Source organism: Equus asinus, chromosome 2 (genome assembly GCF_041296235.1).
Source record: "Equus asinus isolate D_3611 breed Donkey chromosome 2, EquAss-T2T_v2, whole genome shotgun sequence".
Taxonomy (NCBI): Eukaryota; Metazoa; Chordata; class Mammalia; order Perissodactyla; family Equidae; genus Equus; species Equus asinus.
This window is the reverse complement of record NC_091791.1, coordinates 153653661-153679613: the sequence shown is the minus strand read 5'-3', so window position 1 is coordinate 153679613 and position 25953 is coordinate 153653661. Positions and strand designations below refer to the sequence as shown.

The 25953-nt window shown below is 41.1% G+C and overlaps 1 protein-coding gene across 4 annotated transcripts in view; it reads right to left on the bottom strand.

The window, feature by feature from the left end:
- Positions 1-25953, bottom strand: part of VPS39 (VPS39 subunit of HOPS complex) — a 41488-nt gene that overhangs the window by 14261 nt on the left and 1274 nt on the right. Inside the window, exons 2-13 of one of the 4 annotated variants that reach the window (XM_070503089.1) lie at positions 25164-25231; positions 24931-25040; positions 18861-18926; positions 12977-13041; positions 12618-12660; positions 11296-11390; positions 10218-10316; positions 9676-9768; positions 7510-7693; positions 3833-3953; positions 3599-3719; positions 698-827 (exon numbers count right to left, since the gene is read on the bottom strand). In XM_070503089.1, the coding sequence (XP_070359190.1) occupies positions 698-827; positions 3599-3719; positions 3833-3953; positions 7510-7693; positions 9676-9768; positions 10218-10286 (718 nt within the window). In that variant the 5' untranslated portion in view covers positions 10287-10316; positions 11296-11390; positions 12618-12660; ... (2 more) ...; positions 24931-25040; positions 25164-25231. Of the gene's footprint in view, positions 1-697; positions 828-3598; positions 3720-3832; positions 3954-7509; positions 7694-9675; positions 9769-10217; positions 10317-11295; positions 11391-12617; positions 12661-12976; positions 13042-13541; positions 13575-18860; positions 18927-24930; positions 25045-25163; positions 25232-25953 lie in introns of those variants that run through there. The other 3 variants (XM_070503074.1, XM_070503099.1, XM_014857319.3) reach the window with 3 other exon arrangements.

Below are 25953 nucleotides of genomic sequence, written 5' to 3'. Positions count from 1 at the left end.
ATCCTAATTAGCAAAAATGGAATATACAGAGATGAAAAATTTAATCATAACAATAATGACAGCGAACACTGACTTGGCATTTATTAAGTACCACCCACCGTTCTAAGCACTTTATCTAACCTTCACTGCAACACTATGAGGTAAGTATTATTATCTGCCCTATTTTGCAGAGGAGAAAATGGAAGCACAGAGCGGTCCAGTAACTTTGCCTGAGGTTGGGCACCCTGACTCCAGAGTACTTGCCCCTCACCATGATGCTCTGATGTGTAGTTTTTAGGACACTGTGACAGGAAGGGCTTTGTGGCATTGCACTGTGTGGCTCTCAAAAACAACCTACTATCTAATCCTACTAAGCTGAGGTCAGGGCCTCTCGTCTAGAACAGCACTCAATAAATACCAGATAATCGAATACACTATGTCGACTTGAATGACTTTCTGTTACCTTTCACTTAATGGCAAGGGCCAATCATCCTGGAAAATTGGAAGTCTGTATTTATGGGTGAGACCAGACTCATAAGATTAGGACTGTAAATATGGAACCACCATGGCCACCCACAAGATCCTGTTAGGTATGAGGATCAATTCAGATGAGCGTAAACTTCCTCCATTCTCAGAAGTCTCATATCATTTCTCCCGGTCCTTTCCAGTTTCCACTCCCTCCACCAGTTCCTTATCCCGAGGCCACACCCACTTTTACCTGTGCCAAGCTTAGCAAAGACCTGCATGGACTCATCAAAACGCTTCTGGCAGAAGAGGTTGAAGGCATACAAGTTCTTGATATGATGGATCTGTTGCTGCTTTTCACTGTCAGAATCATCTTTCATTTCCTAATAAGAGGGTAGACTAGGTAAGAGCTCATCACTCAACAGATATTGACTCAGTATGTACTAGGTATCAGACAATAGCCTAGCCTGGACATATGCCAAAGTGTACAGGACGGCCACAGGGCAGCTGGCCTCACAGACTGCCCTTACAGTCTAACCATAAGACCGATAAATAACGATGCGATTAAAATTGAACAGGGTTTCTACAAAATACCTGACCAGTACTCCTGCAAACTGTCAAGGTCATGAAATATAAGGAAAGACTAAGAAACTGTCACAGATCAGAAGACACTAAGGGCACATGACAACTAAATACAGTGTGATTCCTGGATTTGAACCTGGATCAGAAGAAAGGACATTAATGGGAAAACTGGTGAAACCTGAATAAAGTCTAAAGTTTAGTTTAAAAACAGAAAAATTAAAACGAAAAAAACCCCAAGGTGAGTGATGACAGAAGCACATGTGAGAGGTGCTCAATTCAGTCTGAGCGGTGGGTCCAGGAAGGATTCCAGGAGGAATGTAAACTGAGACATAAAGGACCAGCTGGAGTCAGCTGGGTGAGGCCGGGCAGGCGGCAGACGGGAGGGGAGAAGGAGGGTGTGTTTTCAGCAAAGACGACAGCACATAAACAAGGCTCTAAAATGACAGAGAGAGAACACGGTGTGCTCAGGACTGGAAGACATTTAACACAGCTCACACAGCTGGGCAAGGTTCTATTCACAGTAAAAGCTAAATAAATGTAGCTGTTTATTATCTGTTCCTTCCTTCTAACCCTTTTTCCCTCTTATCTCCCTTTTAACCAATCTTCAATACATTTAATTTCTTCCTTCAAAACATCTCTTGGTGTTTTCCCTTCCTTTCCTCTTGTCATCACCCTGGTCTCGACCGTCAGCAACAAGTGGCCACACCTGGTCTGAGCTCTCCCCCTGGGGTGTTAAAGGCTGTCAAACCTAGTGCAGTCCCCTCACCTAGCTTATTCCCAGATGTTCAAGTCGCGCCTGTGCCCATCAGGAGGGGCTCCAAACAGCCTGGCAATCCTGGTTTCCACACTTGTTTCCACTTCCTTAACTTCCTCGGGCTCATCAACGCTCCCTGTTTCTTGATCCTGCTCCTGATCTTACCTTCAAGGGTCCTTATCCTTAAAGGGGCCAACCTTAGGATGCCCTTTCCAGGCCACAGGCAACTGTCTCTTCTCTAGCATTTAGCTCCATGTTTCGTCAATACCAAAGTTTGGCATGTAATTGCCCTCTGAAAGTTTTACATTATGTTCTTTGATTTATTTAAATAAAATATAGGTTCCTCGAGAGCTAAGATGATGTCAACCAATGTTCTTTTGTCATAGGGCAGAATACCTACTAAGTACAAGCCTAGACAACAGAAGGATCAATGGAAACCCACTTCTATCTTTTCTACGAAAGACTAAACATACAGCTACAGCAGGAAGACCAGTGAAAAGACCCAAAACCTTCCTGTTAAGAAAAATAGATACTAAAAGAGCTACATACTGCATGATACCCTTTTTATAAAGTTAAAAAACTAAATACATTATTCAAGCACACACATATATATGAAAGACTAAAAAAAAAAATTTTTAAGGGCATGACAAATACAACATTGAGGATAATGGCTGTGTCTGGAGGGGAGGCAGAGGGTTGGGATGGGGAGGAACAGATAGGTTACATGTTATTTTTCTAGAGTAGGGTGGTGGGTTCATGGGTATTCATTATTTTAAAAATGAAAATGAAGTAAAATAATATACGGCAACCCATGAGTGGAGAAAAAAAAGAATAGTAAGATGCTGCAAATAAATGTCCCAGGAAAGAAAGAATCTTTATGCAATATTGAATATGTCTAACTATTAAGACTGGATTTTTGTTTTAAATCTAGAACTTACAAATCCAAAATAAATGTTGCTCTTCTAAAGCATCCACCATATGTAACTATAAACATATGTATTCCAAAATTTGTGACCAATGCTTTCCTTTCAGAAATAATTTACAACATACTTTAGAAATTAAGTTTTCCTACTATTATCCTCATAAAAATCTCTTCTCTTTCACCAAATCAGCACTGTTCAATTGAATGACTAGGTTAGGCCCAGAAGGACTTTTGATTGTTTCCTAAAATTGAATCCACTCTCCACTGATGACAATTGGATGTTTAAAAGGGCAAGACAAGCCTCGGAAGTCAGTCTCAAGAAGTGTGTTGGCAATGGGAGCATCAGTGGAACAAGGGCATGGTCACTACCATGCCATGCACATATTCAAGGAGAGTGATGGCCAGAAACAAGAGTGCAGCCCTGTGAACGCAGCAACTTGACGTGGTTTCAGAAAACTTAAAGAAGGCCTGCTTATCCAAACTCACGAGTCTACTGCTGAAAGAGATTCTGGGAGGCCATCCAGTTGTTGCATCAATCGGACTGCAATCTTACATTTACGATTGTTACTTTAATGTCTGTAATCATCTTTAATTTTTCACGGCCATACCATATCTATTAAATTATTTTATTCTCCTATTAATTCTATGAGGTACTATTATAACTGGCACTCATTCTACATTTGACAGAGAAGGAAACTGAAAAAGTGAAATCACTGAACTAGAGTTACACAGATGTTTCATGGCAGAGTCCGACCCTGAACCCAAGCCTCCTGATTTTCAGCTCGGTGCTTATTCTACCAGTCCTAACTAAACATGAACATTTAAACCCAAATCGCCTGCTTTGGAGGACAATGAGGAAGGCAGACTCACACCCAGATCTCAGAAACAAGACTTACTGCGAGCTGTAGAGCCAATTCAAACTGCTTGTCCTGGAGAAGCTGTTGGATTTGGGTTGCCATAGGGACAGGAATGAGTCTCCAGACAAAATGATTGCTGGCCACATAGATAATGTTTGATCTGGAAGCAGGAGTAAGACTATCAGCAAAAACACCACAGGCTTTGTGACGACATAGATAACTTCAAAGCTTTGGAATAATACAGCAGCTACAGTAAAGAAAGAACTTCCTTACCCTCCCGAGGTAATGAAACGGGGCCTTTGCAATTCAATGCTCTGGACCAGGAGCCTCGGCTCAAATGTTCGGATCTCCACATATCGAGGCAACACTGCAATGATGTAGGGAGGCTGGTGCTCTGTGCAAGAGAGAGTATCTTGAGTTGTAGTTCTGGTCTAAGGCTTTAGATTTATGGACCATTTCAGTTGCCCATTTCTTTTTTCTTTTTTTTTTGAGGAAGATTAGCCTTGAGCTAACTGCTGCCAATCCTCCTCTTTTTGCTGAGGACGACTGGTCCTGAGCTAACATCCAGGCCCATCTTCCTCTACTTTATATGTGGGACACCTACCACAGCATGGCGTGCCAAGCGGTGCCATGTCCATACCTCGGATCCGAACCGGCGAACCCTGGGCCGCTGAATTGGCATGTGCACACTTAACCGCTGCACCACCGGGCCAGCTCCTAGTTGCCCATTTCTAAGCTGTATTTAAATGGGATCCCCAAAGAGTCCACTAGTCAAATACCAACCCAGGATCCTACAATGTCATATACAAAGAAAAACAATTGTTTGCCTGAGTGATGCTAAGACAAATCTCTTGCACAAAATAGATGCATCTAGCTTTGCTGAGAGTGACCTGATCCTGCTCCTACCATTTCCCCCAAAAAGCTGCATGAGAGCGTCCCCGGCTACTTTCTCACCAGTCACACAGCGAGGCCAGCTGCAGCCGCCCCAGCAACTCAGCAGTGGGAGAACAAGGCTACGCAACCTCTTCTTTCACTCTCTTAGGAGGGCCAAGAGGAAGAAACTTTTTTCCCTAAAATTATGCTAAAGAAAGAGTTCCACGTTTCTGGCCAAAGTTGTTTCTGCTTGAGATTTTCACAGGGAAAAGATGCAAAACTCCGCTTGATGCTTAATGCTTCACAGAGAAGGCAGCTGGACGGCATTCTCAGTGTCGCTGTTTTCTACCACTTACAAGAGGTATGTAGAATGTCAAATTCATAGAAAGATAACGTAGACTGGTGGTTGCCAAGGCTAAGGGAAGGGGGAAAGGGGCTATTGTTTAATGGGCATAGAGTTTCAGTTTTACAGGACGAAAAGTTCTGAATTCTGTTGCACGACAACGTGAATACATGTAACTGCTGAACTATACACTCAAAAATAGTTAAGATGATAGATTTTACATTGCGTTTTTTACTACAATAAAAAATAAAATTTTAAAAAGTAAAAAAATTTAGTAAGAAATGAACCACTAGATGGCATAATTATCACATAGAAATTTAACCTCAAAGAATATATTCCTAAGAATAGTTTCTTAGTATGGCTAACTTGCTGTGAATTTATTTTCCTCATTATCTACTTTCTGATAAAAAGTTTTTCATTTTATATTTGAAATTTATATTCTAAATGAATAGTACAATAAAATTTCAAAGGCAGAAGGGAACTCGGAAATGAGGAACTGAGGCCTAAGTAATACTTCCATCAATGTGAATGCTTTTGTTATTATGCTGATATTTTTCATCTTACCTGAAATTAAAAAGCATGTTCTTTTGTATTGGATTTTTTTCTTTTCTTTTTATGCTAGCCTCATTTTTAAAAGCTAGTCCAATTTTCTTTAATGTTAATTTGTATAAATATGTAAAATTTCTCTGTCATTTTTTAAGCTGGCCCACCTTAACAAGGCCTAATTTAATAAAAAAGGTAATCTATAACAGAAACCCTTTCGGTTGTCATATCTTATCATTTGTTCAGTCTCCCCAACTCTTTGACAACAAAGATGGTTTGGATCTCTTTGTAGCTTCAAAACTTGCCAGAGTGGCCAGGGGGCAGCAGGCATAGAAGAAGTAGCTGACAATGACAGGGATTCATCTATTCAGCAAACATCTGCTAAGAAGCTATGACGTTTCAGGCACTACTCAAGTGGATCAAGATGTCAGCCCAGAGCTCATGGAGCTCCTACACGAGAGGAGGAGACAGACAACTAAGTGCGTCTGTGGGACAGTGTGGGTGCCACGACAGAGAAACCTGAAAGGGCTATGGAAGGGCCAAGGGGGAGGTGACTAATTCTGCCGGCGGGTCAGAGAAGACTTCACAGAGGAAGTGCCGCCGAACAAGGCCTTGTCACGTGAGCAGGACACCGATAAAGGCAACAGCATGGATGATGGCACAGTGAGGGGGAGCCCAAATGACCAAAGCCTGGGTGAAGTGGTAAAGATGAGAACAGAAGAATAAGTGAAGTTTAAAATGTATACCATTCTAAGAAGTTTAGTCTTCCTCCTGTCAGATGGTGATTTTCCTAGCCTATCTAGAAAGACTGTCCTCTCCCTCAGTATGTTAAGGCACAGGAACGCTTTTGAGAAACACTGCTGAAGCCACTGGGTGCTAACAGAGGTTTTAAAACAAGAACTCTCACACTGGGGATCAGAAACACACTCCAAGCGTATTACACACATCTTCCTCGAATCTACCAAGGTTCCTCTTCTGAGGGAAAACAAGGGTCCCTGGAACATCATGCAGCTCTTAGGCCCTCAAATGTGTTAATATACATAACCTCGGGCCTTATAAAATACTATCCTTTTGATTTACCTTCCTTCTGGTCTATTAATCTCTAACCACCACCTAATAACCACCCTAAAACATGATGCTTTTATCAAATCATTCTACCATTTAGGAATCTAATGGCCTCCCAGACCTTCGCATGAGCCCCAACAACTGGCCCTATCCTTATTCCTCCACTGCCTGGACCACCTGTTTTCGCCAGGTCAGTCTCTGGAACACCCAGGTCAGTCTCTGGAACGCCCTCTCACAAATCAGCAGGTCTTCTGCATTTCTGCTCATTTTTCAAACTATTCTTTCTGCCTAGAAGGAAAGGGAATTTTTCTCCAAGCCAGATCCCAAACTCCCTGCCTGGTCTAGTCCAGTCTGACCTGTGTAATGAAACTTCTTCCTGACTCAGTGAACAATGAACTTCCCCTTTCTGAACTAGTCAATCTCACTTCACCCAATTTAACACTCCACACAGGGCCTTGCTTTATCTCTTTATCCAAAATGTAATCCTCATCTCCAGAGCTAGAGTCCTTAAAGACGGCACATTTGTATGCCCCACTCTACAGCAGTAACTATTATTAAAATGCTCACTCTTCTGACCAAAATGTGCTTCTAGACAATACCACTGTAGAGAGCTGGGAGCCTGACGCAGGTGCAAGAGCAGAAACGCCTACTGTGGAGGAGAGGGGCTGACTCCTAAATGCAGTCCGTGCCTCTAAACCACAAAAACCCCAGCAGCAATAACCACCACATCAAAAACCCTTCAATACTGAGTTACATGTATTACAGGAATAAATAAGGAATTTCCAATAATTTCCAAATGTAGTCTATTTGGCAGAGGACACAATAAAACCATTAAAAATAAAGTAAAAGAGAAGGAACTAAGAAGTAAAAATAGCAGTAGACAATCACTTCCTAAAATGTATAATTCTGTTTACAATTTTCCCCCTCTGGGGCAAAACCCAGCTTTCTACAAAAACAGAATATCTCATTTTTAATAACCCTAAGACACTCGTCTACTTAGAAGGGGAACTGAGAGTGAATGACACTGTAAACCACAGTCTGCTAAAGCTATAAAGAGGATTCCATTCTGCAGGGATGGTACACAACCCCAGCCCAAAGTGGGAAACAGCAGCTATGGCGGTCTTACCCATGGCCACCGGTATGTCTGTCCAGTTGAGAGCACATTTCTGTGTGCAGATCCCCTCCTCATTGAGCACCACGGTGAGATCATCCTGACCCACAGCCACTTTTCCATCTGCCAGAGGTGCAACTAAGGGTTCCAGCTGTTTTCCTGTTGGGAAGAGCTCTTTGATGGACCCCTTTCCATCCACCTACAGGAAGAGACAAAGTGAGTCACCCAGCATTCTCCGGCCAGAGGCATGAACTCACCCGGGAAAAATCCACATAAAACTCAAAACCTACAGAAGCCAATAATATTCCTTGTTTGGCATAAGGAAATATTATAGTCTGTTATGACAGATTTTGTCATCACAATGTGGAACCAGTTATTTTTTTCTAACACAGAGACAAGCATCTTGCCTGGCAACTAAGAATGTCAAGTGCTGGCCAGGATGCAGAGCAACTGAACTCGCATACACTGCTGGCGAAAAGGCAAAATGGGACAGCCATTTTGTTTGTTAGTTTCATAATTATAAATTAAATATACACTTCCCATATGACCCAGCAACCCCACTCCTAGGCATTTGCCCAAGAGAAATGAAAACTTAAGTTTATAGAAAAACTCATATGCAAATATTTATAGCAGCTTTATTCATAATAGCTAAAAATTGGAAACAACTTCGTCCTTAATTGATGAATGGACAAATAAACTAGTACATCCATACCATGGAATACTACTTAGCTATAAAAAAAGAATATCCTGACGCACACAACAACACAGATGGATGTCAAATGCATTATGCTAAGTGAAAGAAGCTAGACTCAGAAGGCTACATACTGTACGATTCTATTTATATGACATTCTGGAAAAGGCAAACCTATAAGAGACGAAGAACAGATCAGCAGTTACTAGAGGCTGGGGTGCAGGAGGAGGGGTGGATTTCAAAGGGGCAGCAGGAGGGAATTTTTTTGGGTGATGGAACTGTTCTGAATCTTGATTGTGGTGGTGGTTACATAACTCTAGGCACTTGCCAAAACTCAGAAATGGACATGAAAAACAATGAATTTTACTGTATGTAAATAAATGAATAATTTTTGAATAGCCTTGTCCTAAAGCAAGATTTCCCACCCTCAAAAGACTCTACCCTCAAGAAGGTGATGGCAGCATCCTAGCTAATCAGAGGAATGAGAGCCCCACTCATCTTTTGGCTCAGCCCCCCCCCCCCCCCACCCCTCACAGACTGCCTTCAGCACCTGTTCAGTCAGCTGCACAACAGTGACTTCTCCACGAGTTTGCAACTCTGATGTTGATAAAATTAGGATATTCCAACAACATAAATATGAAACAAATATATTAACTAGATAAAAATGAAGACCTAACACAGTGCAGGGTAGGGAAGTGGGGAGGTGGGAGAAAGGCTTCTAGAATTGCCAAGTCTGGATTGTGAGAGGGGTACACAGCTAAGAAATTTAGATTATTCTAGGAAGTGAATGGTATATCAAACTTTTCTACATACAGAATGCATACTGGAGGAAAAAAAGCCAATGTTGTGAACATTTACCACTTAGGTTAAGGGAAAAAGCATGTTATACAATAACATGTATAATGTGATATTTTTGTAAACAGCGTGGGAGCTCATAAACCAAAAGGTTAACAGTGATTATTTCTGAGGGGAGGGTTAAGGGTGATTTGCACTTCCTTTGTTTTCCTTATCTTTATTTTCCTCTTTTCTATGATAAACACATGTGACTTTGGGGAGAAAAAAATCAGTGAAAATAATTTTTAAAACAAATACACTACAAGATTTTGGCGGGGGGAGACTCAAAGTCTTAAAAATACTTAAATTAATACTAAAATTAGTTTGTAATTCCTGAGCACTAAGGCCTCAAGATAGCAGTCCACAATAATGCTGTTGGACAGGGCAAGAAGTCCTAATTATCTATCCCAATAATTAGATAAAGGATGTGGATAATTCACTATGTAGAGAATTAAGAGTTGACTTTGCCTGGTTGAAGATACACAGACATCTTATTTGTGGGAGATGCTGAGAACATGAAAAATAAAAAACATACACACACAAACCCTATTACGCCAAAAACTCTACTTAAGGCAGTCTCTTGACCTGTAGTTCAGAAGCACATAATCATCTTCCCCAAGGTAAACTGACGATATTTGCAAAATAATAAGTTTTACCCTTATTAGGTAGTAGTCTCTCTTGAAACCCACACAGATAGAATTTTCACACCATGCCATGGACTTGGGCACATCTGGTACACTAAAGTCCCCCTGAAAAAGAGAGCAAGAGTTCAATGGGAAAGATGTTGAAAGAAAAAATCATGACCTTCCTGTTATTCCACCCCCATTCTGCAAAACGCCCCTCACCCTCGTCTGAATACACTTCTATAAGCACAAGGTGAGGGAACCACCCATAATAAAAATCTAAGTCACCCACGAACTGGGCAAGGTTTATTTGGAAAAGGTGAAAACCCACTTTGAAATAAACCAATCTGTATAGATGTTGTAGAATTGTACTGCCCCTGCCTCTGAAAACCAGGAAACTTGGATGAGCGGGCGTGAATAAGCTTTCACATAGTCATAGCAGAGCACTATATCTGGAGAGAGCTCCAAGACTGGGGTCCTCACCTTCACTAGAACTGAACAGGAAGTCTTTCAAGCTGTAGGTCAACCACAGCACCTCCCACCCAACCCATGGACCACGCAACAGCGGAATGTACCTGCAATTCATGAAATTCCCTGTCCTTCCAGAAATAGAGCTGCAGCTTCTTTTTCACAGCCACACACATCCGCAACACCTCCTCACCAGTCTCTGTGTGCTGGGAAGAGACACCCAAAGTAAATGAGGATGTAGACATAACAACTCCATAATGAAATGACAACTACATTAGAGATTTTCTACCTTGAAATGGCTACTAATCTGAAAATCTCCTGTAATACAAAGGCACTAAGCCAGACAAGTTGACCCAAAAAACACTATTCTCTAAGATGTACTCAGAAACAACAGGCTAAAGAACACTTCCTCCCCCAGGGCTGCCAGTCAAAGGCCCCAGCCCCAGCAAGTCTTGTGGACATTCATAATTCAGAGAGGAAAATCCCGGGGCAGGCCTTCACCTACATAACCGCTTCCTCCTTTTTTTCTTAAATGTTTCTCGCTCATGGCTGTCAACACATGGTCAACACATGCTGGGTCAGGGATCAGTGTGTGTCAGTGACAGCAGGGCCACTTTCAATCCTCTAAAGGAGTTGGGGAGAAAGAAAACGCCTAAGCATAAAACAATGCAGTGTCAATGTAGACCATAAATGCTAAAATGTGATCAAAGCTGAGTTGAGGGGTGAGACAGATTTTGAAGAATGTAAAGATGATGAATTGGCAAAAATAAGGAGAAACATCTTTCCTGAATAACCAAAACTCCCTAAAGACAACGACCACGATGATATGTTTAGAACAAGAGTCAACTTCATGTCCCATCACCATGTTTGTGATACTGTTACAGTCTCGATTTCCCACTCATGGCGTGTCCATGACAAGTGTTTTTATCCTTGGTTAGTTTGCCTCCTGCCATACAGATGCCTGGTACCCTAAGCAGTACACACACAGGGAATGCAAATGTTCCCATTTCAGACCACATGCTCAGTGGGAAACTTCTCTAATACAATCCAAAATCAAACATTCCCTTTGGAGTCTCTACCGGGTTTGGATATCAATGTTATTCTTCCCAACTAATGGTGGGAATGACGTAGGGAAGACGGTATTTATTAAAGCACAAAGTCAAATTTCACCTTGCCCGCACTTACCTGGAGGTCACATGTGAACAGTGATGCTCCTTTTGCCTTTGAAACCGTAGTGATTTGTTGAAATGTCAATAGGTCATGGACATAAATATTATTTTCTGTTTGGAAGGAGGTAAAACATCACTAGAAATTATCACAATTCTCTAGTATAGCCACCTTCAAGACAAAAAAATACTGTGTAACAATCAGAAGAACCAAATGGAAAAGGCTGGTTGAAGACACACCTTCAGTTTAACTAACAATAATTTATTCTGGTCTGTTACCAGAATCACATTACAAAATCCTTAAGAGGTCATTCAGTCTTCTGGACTTGGATATTTTGTTCCTTGAAATTTGGGCTGGCTTGAGTAAAAGAGCTTTCACTTCTAAAACACTCTTATACTCTGTCTTTCTCAAGTCTGGAAATTTGTGATGCAATATTTGTACAAGAAACGGCTTTCAGAGCTACTTAGAATAGGAGGCTCCAACAAGAGAAAGGAAAGCCCCTGTGGATTTTGTACAAACCCATGACAAGGATTTCTTTTCCAGGTAAGCAAGCAAAATAGTTTCACTTGGGCCTCATATCTAGTTTTAGTCATGAAGATTTAGGTACTTTAAATGTTTCCCCTCAATCTAGGAACTAAGTTAAAGAAGATTTTACTATTTGGACCCCGGACTGAACAGTACAGAGGGTGAGGCAAGTTTCTAGTCCTGTGCTTGTCAAGAAAACCTCACTGGCTGCCTTCCGTGAAACTAAGGCTTTTCAAACAAGACCCTGAATAGTCTGGCTCTAATCTGTCTCTCACCTGATATCTTGCCACTACATATGTAAAGTCTGATCACATCTCAAGGCCTTTGCCCAAGCTGTTCCCTCTGCCTATAACGCTCTGCCTACCTCTCTCTTTCTGTTGAAATTCTAATCATCCACTAGATAATATAGTTCCTCCCATTACTAAGATCCCACAATATTTTCTATAAATTTCCATTGTAACTTATCACATTGTATCATGATTACTTTCTGTTATTTCAGTCTTCATAATCAGAACATAAGTTTCAATGACAGACACCATGCCTCATCCAACTTGGCATCCCCAAGGCCTGGAAGAGGGCTCAAGAAATACTTGCTCGACTACTGAATGCATGAAGTGACACTCCTTGCAGAGGAGAGCTCAAGTTCATGAGAGATATTGTTCCCTTTATTACCTGCATGCCCTGCTGTATCTGGTTTGGAACATGCCAATTTCATTGTTAAGAAACTACTACCAAATTAACCACAAAAGTGTTAATTAGGGCATAGCTTTTGTTTTTTGACACATGAAATACAAATGTAACCTACATTTTCTTACCTAACAAGCTGACCAGAATCTTAAACTGGGAAACCACATGGATCTGGAAAATAGCAAATCATTAGACTCAATTAAACATTTCTGACAAGGTTTAGCAACTGCTCATTTAACTACAGTACTAAAAAGTGACTAAAGAGCCTATACCACTGAAAAGGATCTGACTTATATTTATGTGCAATCATAAAGTTTGCTTGTGAAAGAGGATCTCAGCCACATGACGGTTGGACGAGATCCCTGCGCACATGGGAGGACAGAGAGCAGAGGATTCAAAGATTAATAAACAACGTTGCCAAGCTCCTAGCTTTGAGATGGTCTCATAGAAGTCAAATATTCTTGTAGTGACCACCATCACTGCCTACCTGCTGAATCTTTTTGGAGAAGTTCTTATTGGATTTCTCTAGTGTCACTTCAAACCTGTTGCAACCTATGGAAAAGAAATAAACACTCACATTTCCAAACACAGGGATACATATAAAAATTACAACAAAAAGTGCTGCTGCATACTGCTCTCCTACAGAATCTTCCAGAATTCCTAAAAGACCATTAGTTGGAGCTCTAAAACCTAAAGTCTTCACTGAGCATAGTAAGCTGCTTTCAACTCCAATTTTAAACCAGAGAGTTCCATGCACCTTCACTTGGCATTAGCAGAAAGGATCACACCACAGAAGTTTACTGAGGCTGCAAGGTACTTACGAGTCTGAAGGTCTTGCCCTACAAAATAGTACCTTGGCAAAGTGTTTCACAAAAAAGAGTGTACAAAGTAACAGTCACATATAAGAGCCCAAGCAATGAAACCCAGCCCAAAGCATCCTTGGACGCAGACCAACTGAATCCTAGCAGCTACCGTATGCCCTGCCTCATAGGACAGGGCAAACGCTCAAGACCATAACCAGAGCTAAAGCAATTTAATGCATCTACACTTACGGCCACTTTCAGGTGATGCTACATCTGCTGGCACTGTCGTGAAAAAGGGGAAGAAAGTTATATTCCATAAAAACATGTGAAGCCAGCCGTGCCGGGATAGCAAAAACATTCAGCCTCAAAAGTCACCAGAGTGAGAAAAAGAATAGTCATCATAATAATAACAGCAGCTATCATTAACTAAGCAACAATGAGGTGCCAGGTTCTGGGTTTAAAAATTTATGTATATTTTCTGTAACTTCACAACCACCCCAAGAAGGAGGTATTATTACTCAACTTTACATGTGAGAGACCTGATGGGTCAAGCAGTTAGGTAGTATGGTGAGACAACCCAGAAGCAAACCTGGGGCTGGATCTAAAGCCTGTGTGCTGAGCACAACCCTGCTACCTGCCTCCCGGCTCATGGAGAGACTGTCCACACTGCTGCCCACAGGCTGCTCCCCGCAGCTAGCTGTGCCCCTGCCCCCAGGAAGTCGGTGGAGATTCTTTGAGCAGACCCAAGTGCCCGTCTCACCAAAGCTAGTCTTACTTCCTCCATGTGTGCCTCAGCAGAGGAGATAAAGAAGGGGCCCTGAAGCTCTGGCAGATTCAAGAACATGCCCTGGATTCTGCCATTATATTTCACAAGAAAAAAAGTAATTCAGCCACTTCCTGCTTGAAAAGAGTTCTGTATTTGAAAAGAGCTTTATTATTACTTCTAACAATTCTCTATATAAGCAGAATTATCTAGGGCAGAGATTTTCAAACTTCTTGGTTTCAGGAAACCCTTCATAATCTTAAAATTATTGAGGACCTTGAAACTTTTACATGGGTTATATCTATCACTACTTACGATATCAGAAATTAAAACCAAGAAATTTTTTTTTTTTTCCTGAGGAAGATTAGCCCTGAGCTAACTACTGCCAATCCTCCTCTTTTTTTCTGAGGAAGCCTGGCCCTGAGCTAACATCCATGCCCATCTTCCTCTACTTTCTATGTGGGACGCCTACCACAGCATGGCTTTTGCCAAGAGGTGCCATGTCCACACCCAGGATCCGAACGGGCGAACCCCAGGCCCGAGAAGCAGAATGTGTGCGCTTAACCACTGCACCACCGGGCTGGCCCCCCAAGAAATTTTAAAAAGATGTATTTATTGACTCATTTAAAAATAACAGTAATATGGGGCTGGCCCCGTGGCCGAGTGATTAAGTTCGCGCACTCCGCTGCAGGCGGCCCAGTGTTTCGTCGGTTCGAATCCTGGGTGCGGACATAGCACTGCTCGTCAGACCACGCTGAGGCAGCGTCCCACATGCCACAACTAGAGGAACCCACAACGAAGAATACACAACTATGTACCAGGGGGCTTTGGGGAGAAAAAGGAAAAAATAAAATCTTTAAAAAAAAAAATGCATTGCTTGATTTAAAAAAAAATAAAATAAAATAACAGTAATAAGTCCATTATACGTTAGCATAAATAACATATTTTAAGGAATATTAACTATTTTTATGAATTAAAAAAATGCTCTGCTTTACATTTTTACAAATCTGTTTATTGTCTGGCTTAAGACAGCTGACTCTCACATCTGTTTCTGCATTTAATCTGTTTTGATACATTGTTTTGGCTTAAGTATATGACAAAAATCTGTCTTCACAAGGACACATAGTTGGAAAATGGGGGAATATTTTAATAGCTTTTTCAGATAATTGTGCATCTTCTTTGATACTATACCAAAACTTGACAAGTGGAATTTCTTACAATATGGAATCTGAAACCTATTAATAAACTTTTCTGTTAGATTAAAATCCATTGGTCTATCTTACACTTTGAATGAATCTGTTACTCACACATGATTTAGAAACTTCATGCATTGGAAAATATAGGTTCATTGAGTTATACAGATTTTCCAAATGTTAGCACATTTTGTCATAGGATTAAAAAAAAAAATCACCCCAAATCTCATCAGAAAAATCTTGAAGTATTGAGAAGCTGTCAAACTCCTAGGGGCAGAAACAATTTTTTCACAATTCTCATTTTCTCTTGAAAGCTCTAACTTTATCATTAGCAACAAATACTGCCAGTTGTTTTCTTTGAAGTGACAGGTTCTTTTTGCTCATTTTTGAGAAAACACCTACCAAATACCCAAAGGGTCTGAAAAACCATAGTCTATCTGTCACTCTTTCAAGCAAAAGTGATGCTCCATGAAAAAGTGGCCAGTTCAGCTCATAACTCAATCACATAAAAACTTTTACACCAGACAACCATAATGTTTCCTACCCTGTCACACAAAAAGGTACTTCCTATTACATCACAGAGCTTATTAAAAAGATGTGTTCTAAAAGGTCAAAATATAAAAAAAGAATAATTTTACTGCCTCACCAAGAACATTCTTAGGTGAAACTGGCTTTAAAAAAAACAAAAACAAAAACCACCGTGAGTGCATGCTGAAGAACAACACAATGACCACTAGCACAGTTTGGTACTAACAAGTTTGCTGACCACTGCCTTGAACTTGTGCTAAGGGGCCAGCAGTTTCAGCTGCCATTTCTTTTGTACCATCAGTGCAAATGTCAGTAAGTGTCAGTGAAAAAAAACAAATAACATTTGGTGTTACCGTGAACTTAGTTTTGACCTTGTGGATCCTCTGAAACGATCTTGGGAACCCCCTGGGGTCTACAGATCACACTTTGAGAACTGCTGCTCTAGGGTGACGGTGCCAATGAAGTAAACCTAAAATTATTAAGGCCTTAGATGCAAACTAACCTAACCCCTGTTTAAGAGTAGAATGAGGCCAAGAGATGTTTATGAGCTCAAAGGATCAGCTCAGAGCAGATCAGAACCCAGTCCCCTTAATCTTAGTCTTTCTATAACATCTTATTACTCTCTCCCTTTCCTCAGAAAGACAGTCTAATTGCAGCCCTATCTAGGTTTGAAATATCTCAAATTTAGAAACCAAGTTAGTTCCACAGATGATTCATGGTGGCCCAGGTCTATTTCTGGTCCCTAAGCAGACCACAGCTGGGCCAGAACTGAACTGTTCTCTAAGGGTTTAGGGAGAAGTGAAGTTTCTAACCAGTTTCCTTTCCTAATTGTCTAAGGTAGCTTAATATTGTTATTCAAGTTACCTATGGGGAAAGCAAGGCCCAAGAATATTAAATAACTTGTCAAAGGTTCCATGGCGAATTGAACAACAGGGCAAGGAGCAGTCACCAACAGGGTTCCAAGTCAGATTAACACTAATATTACCAGTTTGAGTCTATACTACGTTGAATGGTTTATTTTTACAGTCTAGTTTTCAATTCCTCAAAACCCATACAGAAATGATATACTAAATAAATCACTTGATCGTAGTGTTTATTATTTGATGGCACAAAGAACGAATTATCTATCGGGGTAAGAATATCAGACTCTCTTATCTCCCTGTCCTGCACAGTATCTGAGCCCACAGTAGACAGTCCAAACACAGTTGTTGAATGCTGAATAAAATCCAAGGCAAGCTTAGTTTTTAAATTATAGACTGGGTAGATGTCATAGAATGCAAATATTCTGGCTCTGAGAACTAAAACTTTAAAGCAAGGGCCAGCAAAGTACCATCCATGGGTCCAATCCAGCCCTCCAAAAGTTTTTGCAAATAAAGTTTTACTGGAACACAGTCATCATTTACACATTGTCTACGACTGCTTTTTTGCTACAACGGCAGTGGAGTAGTCAAGACAGAGAGCTTATGGCCTGCAAAGCCTAAAATATTTACTATTTGGTCCTTTTTGGAATAAACTTGCTGACTCCTGATTTAAAGGAAAGTTGAAACACTTAGAAATGAAATAAACCCTCTGTTTTGATCTTCTGGTTTCTCTCCTTATCCCACCACAGAACCTGACCAAGTGCTTCCTCTTCCCCTGCCGCACCAGCGAGGGCAGCAGAATGTGCCATTCCAAAACATGCTGCTTTGGCATAAGGATTATTTTGAGATAAAGGCAATTGAGAAGAAGCACACACAAGAGAAGCTCTCTGCTCACTCACTTCAAATTGCCCAAAAGCAGGGCATAAATGTACAAAGGTATCCCCCACTCCCCTCTCCACCAGAAAGGACAGAATTTAATCACTGGAGATAACTCTAGACCCTTATGAGCCCAGAGGGATCTACATGACAAACATCTCCAAACAGCTTCCCCCGTACATTTGTCTTCCCACAACTGGCCACCAAAGTCCTTTTCTTTGTCTTGTCTTGTTGCTTCTCTAAAAATTTATTCTTTGCTTGTTAAGATGCTCTGTAAGCCCAAGTTCTAACCACCCCATTGAGTCCCTCATCATTGAGTGCTCCCATGTATATGTGTCATGTACATGTTCATAAACTTCTGCTTGTTTTTCTCTTGTTAATCTGTCTTTTGTCAATCTAATTTACAGCCAATGAACCTTAGATGGGTAGAGGGAAAAGGAATTTTTTCCTCCCCTACACTGGTTAATGCTCTTTTTCTCCAATGCCACCCCTGCTCCAGGTTCCAAAGAGAAGGTTCTATTTCCACTCTTACCTTAAGCTATTAGGTTGAAAGCTAGGAAATTTGTTTTTTTCTAATATGGTCAAATAGAGACAGTTTCATATGGTTCAACCTAGCCTGTCATTAACAGCAGATTTCTACAGATTCTGTAGCTCCAGGGTATAATATCCAAACACATCAATTTTTCATAAAGAAAGCACAGAAATAAAATTAGGAAAAGAGAGTGAGGTACCTTTTTTCCCACTAGATGATACTCTAAAAGAATAAATTTCAAATACTTTTACTTATTAGTCTACATTTTTACTGACAAAGTCACATTTGATTAGAGCTTTAGTTTTCAAAGCCCTTGCACCTGACCCCAACAATTTTGTGACAAAGATACTATTTTATAGAAGAGGAAATTGACATTGGAAAGGACCTACTCAACAGCCACGCAGCCAAGAAATAAAGCTGGACTCAAACCCAGGGCCTCTCTGTCCCAGCCTAACCCCCGTAAGTTAACAAGATCTTTTAAATCAATGACTCCTAATTTCGTTTCCTACCACACCATTTACATAAGAATCTTATTCCCATCAGTACTATTTCTTGTTTCTGACAGTGAGTCTCCGAGAAGTGAGAAGGGGGGAAATATCCAGCCCCATCTCCCAGATATAGCCAAAAAAACAACAAACGCTGGAGATTCTCACATTTCTCCCCACTTTCCCACTGCACTACCCCAACCCCCAATCACTCCTTTAACGGCCCAGGAATCACTGATGTCACAGTTGTATGCTAGCTGACAATCAAAACTTTTTTTTTTACACGAGCAGTAAGCCGCCTCTTTCTCAGTCCTGGAAAGTTGCCACTTACCAACATCCTTCCGAATCCTATAGAGAAGAAGATGTCCTTGTTTGGTTCCAACGAGAAGCCATTCCTCTGGAAAAGAAAAGAGCTGTGAGAAAGGTCAGTCAGCTTTAGTAAGACCCTATTTCTTTAGCTGGGGCTTGTAATCAGAAATCAACGGGTCAGGAAAATGAATTGCTTTTGATAGCAGGTGATTTGCAAAGGTAAAGAATGTTTATATGCAAGATATGTTTGAGAATCAACCAAACAAAAAAGTATTTATTACTTTTTTTATTTACTTTTTTTATTACTTAATTTATTACAATTACTAAGCTAGACATTTTAGAGAATAAAAAACATCTCTGGCTTTACTGTTTCAAAATTAAACTGACTAAAAACATGATGGAAGTTTATAAAATCATAAAATGGATAGCATAAACATGAAACTACGTACCTAATCTCAGAAATAACAACTAAAAGGCATCCTTTGAAGGTTCAATGGTTTTACTTTAGGGGAAATAAGAAGTGCCACAGCATTTCGAATTTACAGAATTATCTCAAAAGATGGTCTAGCAGATAATAACAAGTGTTGACAAAGATAGGAAGAGACTGGAACCCTCACATTGTTGGCAGGAATATAAAACGGTGCAGTCACTTTGGGAAACAGTCCGGCAGTTCCTCAAAAGATTAAAACATAGGGTTACCATAGAACCTAGCAATTCCACCCATGGGCATACACACAAGAGAAATGAAAACATATGCCCACACAAAAATTTGTACATAAATGTTCATAGTAGCATCATTTGTAATAGTCAAAAGGTAGAAACAGTGCAGATGTCCATCAACGGAAGAATGGATAAACAAAATGCGGCATATCCATACAATGGAACATTAGCCAGACTTTAAAATGAAGCACTGTTGGGGCCAGCCCAGTGGCATAGTGATTAAGTTCAGTGTACTCCAATTCGGTGGCCCAGGTTCACAGATTCGGATCCCAGGCACCGACCTACACCACTCATCAAGCCACACTGCAGAGGCATCCCACATACAAAATGGAGGAAAGATTGGCACAGATGTTAGCTCAGGGCCAATCTTTCTCAAGCAAAAGGAGGAAGACTGGTAATAGACCTTAGCTAGGCCCAATCTCCCTCCCAAAAAAAAAAAAAAACCAAAGCGCTGTTACATGCTACAATAGGGATGAACCTGCCATGCTAAGTGAAAGAAGCCAGACAAAAAAGGCTACATATTGTCTGATTCTATTTCTATGAAATGTCCAGAACAGGCAAATCTATAGAGACAGAAAGATTAGTGGCTGCCTAGGGCTGGTGGGCTTGGGGGAAAATCGGGAGTGACTGCTAATGTGGACAGGGTTTCTTTTTAGGGTGATGAAAATGTTCTAAAATTCATGTGGCAACTCTGTGAATGTACTAAAAACCACTGAATTGTACACTTTAAATGGGTGAATTGTATGATATATTAATTACATTCCAATAAAGCTCTTATTAAAAAAAAAGAAGATGGTCTAGGCCAGTGGTTCTTAACCCTAATGTGTCTGAGAATTATTTGAGGGTTTGTTAAAACAAACTGACGCCCTGGGCCGGCTCCGTGGCCGAGGGGTTAAGTTCGCATGCCCGCTGCGGCAGCCCAGGGTTCAGATCCTGGGCGCGGACACGGCACCGCTCATCAAGCCACATTGAGGTGGCATCCCACATCCCACAACTAGAAGGACCTGCAACTAAGATGTACAGCTGTGTGCAGGGGGGGTTTGGGGAGATAAAGCAGAAAAAAAAAAAAGGAAGACTGGCAACAGATGTTAGCCCAGGTGCCAATCTTTAAAAAAAACAAAACAAAACTGAAGCCCTGCCTTCAGTTTCTGATTCAGTTGTTTTGGAATGTTTTGGAAGTAGGCCTGGGAATTTGAGTGTGTGTGTGTGTGTGTCTGTGTGTGATTAGCCCTGAGCTAACATCCATTGTCAATCCTCCTCTTTTTTTTTGCTTGAGGAAGATTCGCCCTGAGCTGACATCCATGCCAGTCTTCCTCTACTTTGTATGTGGGAAGACTCCACAGCATGCCTGATGAGCTGAGTAGGTCTGCACCCGGGATCCGAACCTGTGAACCCCAGGCCACCGAGGCAGAGTGCACAGAACTTTAACTACTCAGCCACAGGGCCCGTCATGAATTTGCATTTTTAACAAGTTCCCAGGTGACGCTGATGCTGTTGGTTCAGGGTCCTCATTTTGGAAGACACTCGTCAAGGCGAAATATAAAGAGGTTCCAAAATGATTTAAATAATTACCCTAACAGATCTCTATGAAATCATTAAGGGAAGTTCAGCATGTGCAGATGCTTCCTCAGCTTTCTGATGCTGTAACACAAAGGTCACTCATTCTTTTCATAAGCTCTCCTGATCCTTTGAAAAATAAAATATTGGATAACGGGACAAATAGATAGCCTTTATTGAGCAGCAGGAAATGCTAAGCACGTTTCATGTTATTTCACTCATCCTCACAACTATCCTTTGAAGTATGTCCTTTTTTAAAATCCCCATTTTACAAACGAGGAAGTTGAGGCCCATGAGATAAGTAACTTGTCCAGAGTCACACGTGTAGTAAGTGGCAGAGGCAGGATTCTAACCCCAATCGGTCTGATCCCTAACCACCTGCTGTAATGCACTTGGTAAGGGATCCCACGTCAAAAGAATGGGTGTTGGCCAGCGGTTGTCTGAAAGGCAGCGGTTCTAGTTATAAAACAGGTCAGGAGCCACATCAGGAACATTTCTCCAGGTTGATGTCCTTAGTCTTCCAGAAAGAGTGATCCTGTCTTCTTTTATTTTTTTGTTTTAAAGCAGAGGCAGGACACAGAAAGTAAGACACTGTGTGCTCTTAACGACATAGATGGAAATCAGAAATAACACCCAGCTCTAATGGAATGCTGGAGATTTATACTGGAGCAGAACACAGAAAAAAATTCAGTTCACAATGCTTGCTTTGTAAAAGATATTACGTTTAGAACTCTACTTACAGATATCACTATATTGAGCAATTGGAATATTGAGGTTGATTTTGGGGACACCCACTGAAATTTCAGATATAAATAAAATGAAGTGGAATTTTTTTTTAAAATGCACTTATAACAAACATACAAATTTATAATCAAAAGGTGAACTTAATGTTGACCATCTTCCCCATCCTTCCCTCTCCACTCTGCCTCCCAGACCCCTGCCAGGTCCTGTTTTTATCTCTTTTAACAGCTTCAGCTTCCTCCCAAGTCTGCCAAGGCCTGCCAATTTCACCTCTACAGGGTACCTCACAACAGCCCTCTCCCCGACAGTCTCTCCAGGGACCCACGTGATGGCCTCAACTGGTCTCAGTCTACACATCCTTCCATGTTTACGGTCGGTTACTTAAAGCAGACCGCCAATGTTGTCACACTGGGACTTAAAAAATCCTCATGAGGGGCCGGCTCCGTGACCGAGTGGTTAAGTTGAGGTGGCGTCCCACATCCCACAACTAGAAGGACCTGCAACTAAGATATACAGCCATGTACACGGGGGGTTTGGGGAGATAAAGCAGGGAAAAAAAAAAAACAAAAAGACTGGCAACAGTTGTTAGCCCAGGTGCCAATCTTTAGGGGAAAAAAAAAAAAAATCCTCATGAAGCTGCACTACCAAAATATGAAGTCAAAATCCTAAGCATGACACTGGAGAGTCTACTTTCCATTTTCACTGAAATGTTTATTCACCAATAGATGTTTCTTATCAAATGCCTACCTTATTGGTCATAAAACAGTATCAGATAAATTCACCAAAATTTGTAAAGAATATTTTTAATTGAAATTTTATTTGACCCTTCTCAAACTTTCCATTGGAGGTACTGAGGAAAAATGCATTTATCATATATGCAAAATATTGTAACAATTCTCTTTTAAGTAGTGAAAGCACCACACACATACTCATTCCTAATCCTCAAACTTTTAAGGAAAAACAGTGTATCATCCAGACATAATAATAGCACAGAACCCTGAAGAGGCTTGATTTGGTTACAGAAATCAGTGGGAGCTCAGGTGGCCAGAGGACCTGACCCATGTTGGGCCTGCATGCTCTGTAACATGTCACCATATAACACATCCATGCATGCAAGACACACAGAATGAGAAGCCTGCAGAGCAGGCACAGCACAGAGTAGACAGTGCCTTCTGAAGCTCAACACTGCATATCAGAAAGTAGAACACACTACACAAATGGGTAACACACACGTAAACAAACGAGAGTCAGCCCTAGAAAATTCCTGATGGCCCAATTCCGGGCCACAAGATTGGACTTGATCCCTCCTGGGAAGTGAGTAAGGCTGGGCCCTCTTGCTCATAATTACCCTAATGAAGCTCTGTCCAACAGTGCAACCCAGTCCAACCTCATGTCATAAACAATTCCATTCCCGGCCCAACGCTGGCCACTGCAGGGAATACAGAGATGAATAAGGTGGTAGTCACGGCCCTTCTTTGGGTCATGGGGCAAACAACAGTGTTTCTCAAAGTGTAGGATCCTGATGAGGCAGATCAGAATTGCTTGGACTTACTAAAAATGCACATTCCTGAGCCCTGCTCCCAGAGATTGTGAGTCAATGATTTTGCGGTGGTGCCCTGAAATTTGCGTTTTTAAATTTAATTTATTACATGAGACATTTACATAGTTCCAAAGCTAAAACTGAGAAGTCGGGCTCCCATCCTGCCCGCTCCATGTTCTCTCCTTTCTGCTACAGGTAACCACTTCAGTAATTTTTGATTTATCTTTCCACTGTTTCTTTGAATAAGTAAATATGATTGTGTATACACACATACAAATACACATACAGACAAATCTGCATTTTTTTACAGGCTTGGAATATATATTAAAGTTTGAGAACCAGGCTCTAGAAGCAGACATGATTTACTGGGTATGTAACCTTGGAAAAATTACTTAAATTCTCAGGTTCTTCCTTTGCAAAATGGAGTTATTATTTCATAAAAGCTTAATACAGATTAATACTCAATAAATGGAGGCTATTCTATTAATACCATTATTAATTAATTAAATACATAATGAATACCCATCATGAGTCAGGAACTGTTCCAGGCACTGCAAATAAAGCAATGTACAAAACAAAGTTCCTGCTATGAAGGAATTTATATTCTAATATCGATTGGAGGAGACAATAATACATAAAATAGCATTAGGTGGCAATCCATGATAAGAAGGATAAGGCTGAGTAAGAGAATAGCACAATGGTAGATGAGGCATTCTCTTTCATATAAGATACTTAGGGAAGGTGTTGCTGATTTACGTGATATTTCAGCAGAGACCTGAATGAGATGAGGAATGAGCCATGTAGTATGCAGGGCAAGAGAGTGCCAGGTGGTGGAAACAGCAAGTGCAAAGGCCCTGAGGTATTTACATGCTTTGTGTGTTCAGGGAACAAGGAAGATGGTGTGACTAGTACCAGAAAGGAGCAAGGGGTAAAAGCATAGGAGATAAAGTCAGGCAAATAACCAGAGGTCTAATCATGTCAGATGTAGCCAACCATGGTAAGGACTTGGGAACTTATTCCAGTTGTGATGGGAAACTACGGGAGGGTTTTAAGCAGAAGAGAGATGTGATTAGATTAAGTTTTCAAAGGATCACTCTGCCTCTGTGTGAACAGAAAATTAAAAATGGCACAACGGTAAACACCAGGTGATCAGTCAGGAGACTACTACAGTAGTTCAGATGAGAGAAGATGGTGCCTTGTCAAAAGTAGAAAGAGTGGAGATAGAGAGAAGTGACTGGATTCTAGATTTATTCTAGAGATAGAGTACATGAGATTTGCTGATGGACTAGATGTGACGTATAAGAGAATAAGAGAAGTTAAGAATGATTCCAGGGCTTTTGGCATTAGCCAAATAGGTAAAGAGAAACGCCATTTGTTGAAGTGTGGGATACAGAGAGACAAGCATGTTTTGGGAGAATGGAATCAAGAACTGTTTTGGCCACGCTATTAGACATCCAGGTGAAGATGCTGAAAAGACAGCTGGATTCTATAACTCTAGAGTTTAGGAAGAAGTCATCATCATCAGTATCCTCACCATTTCCATCTCCAAGGAGAAAGATTATGGCATCTCTACGACATCTTCCAGCTCAAATTTGTCTGGCCCTGCGTGATCTGGCTCCTGGAGGTTCCTGGATGAACTTTCCACTTTAGGACACAGCAGAGATAAAAGGAGTAATGACTAGAAATAGAAATGTTGCTGCTAAAATCTTAAAATAAAGTATTTTGGAGGCAGGGGTAGTAAATGGCCTTTTATAGCCCAATACCTACCACAGCATCCTAGGAGGCAAAGGGCACTTTTCCTGTTTGGTTGGAGATCAAGGCAGGCGAAAAGCTACCTATCATTTCAAAACAATGTTCGTGAGAAGCACAGGTGTAGGGAATCTTTACCATAACAAAGCGGAGTTGGTGAAGAGGTTGAGCTATACGTACTACTATCCCATAGGGTATGAGAGTCAAGGATTCTGACAAGCTAAGAAAAGTGTGGTAAGCAGCTCCATCCCTCCTTTCAGCAGCATATGTCCTAGGCTGAGTTGGGTACCCCCTTCCATGTTCCCATAATAGGCAGCATATGTCTCTTGTGTCATTTAACTTGTATCATAATCTGTTCATACATCTTTGTCCTCTACTGTGTGTCCTAGGAGCACAGGCACTGTTTCTTACTCATCCTTGTATTCCTGTCCCTACCAGACAGACTGGTCCATATAGGTACTTAATACATATTTGATGAAGAAACAGGGGAATGAAAAGGACCAGGACAGCTTAGTGCAGAGGTGTGATTTTAAAGAGGCCCAGGGCTCCTAAAGACAGGAGAGGTGCACGTTAACATGAAGATCTGTAGTGAAAGCACCCTACTGAAGAGGCAGTGAAGAACTCTGCAAGGCTGACCGGGTGCCACATCCACAGAGGATGGATAAGATGCCAGCCACCACCAAGATTCCACCAGGCCCATCATGGCTCCCTAGCTCAGTGTAAGATACGATTAGAGTTCTGAGCCACCTTTTTACGGCCCTGGATTTCTCCGACCCAGACACTGACAAGAAAGATTTAAATTATTTGT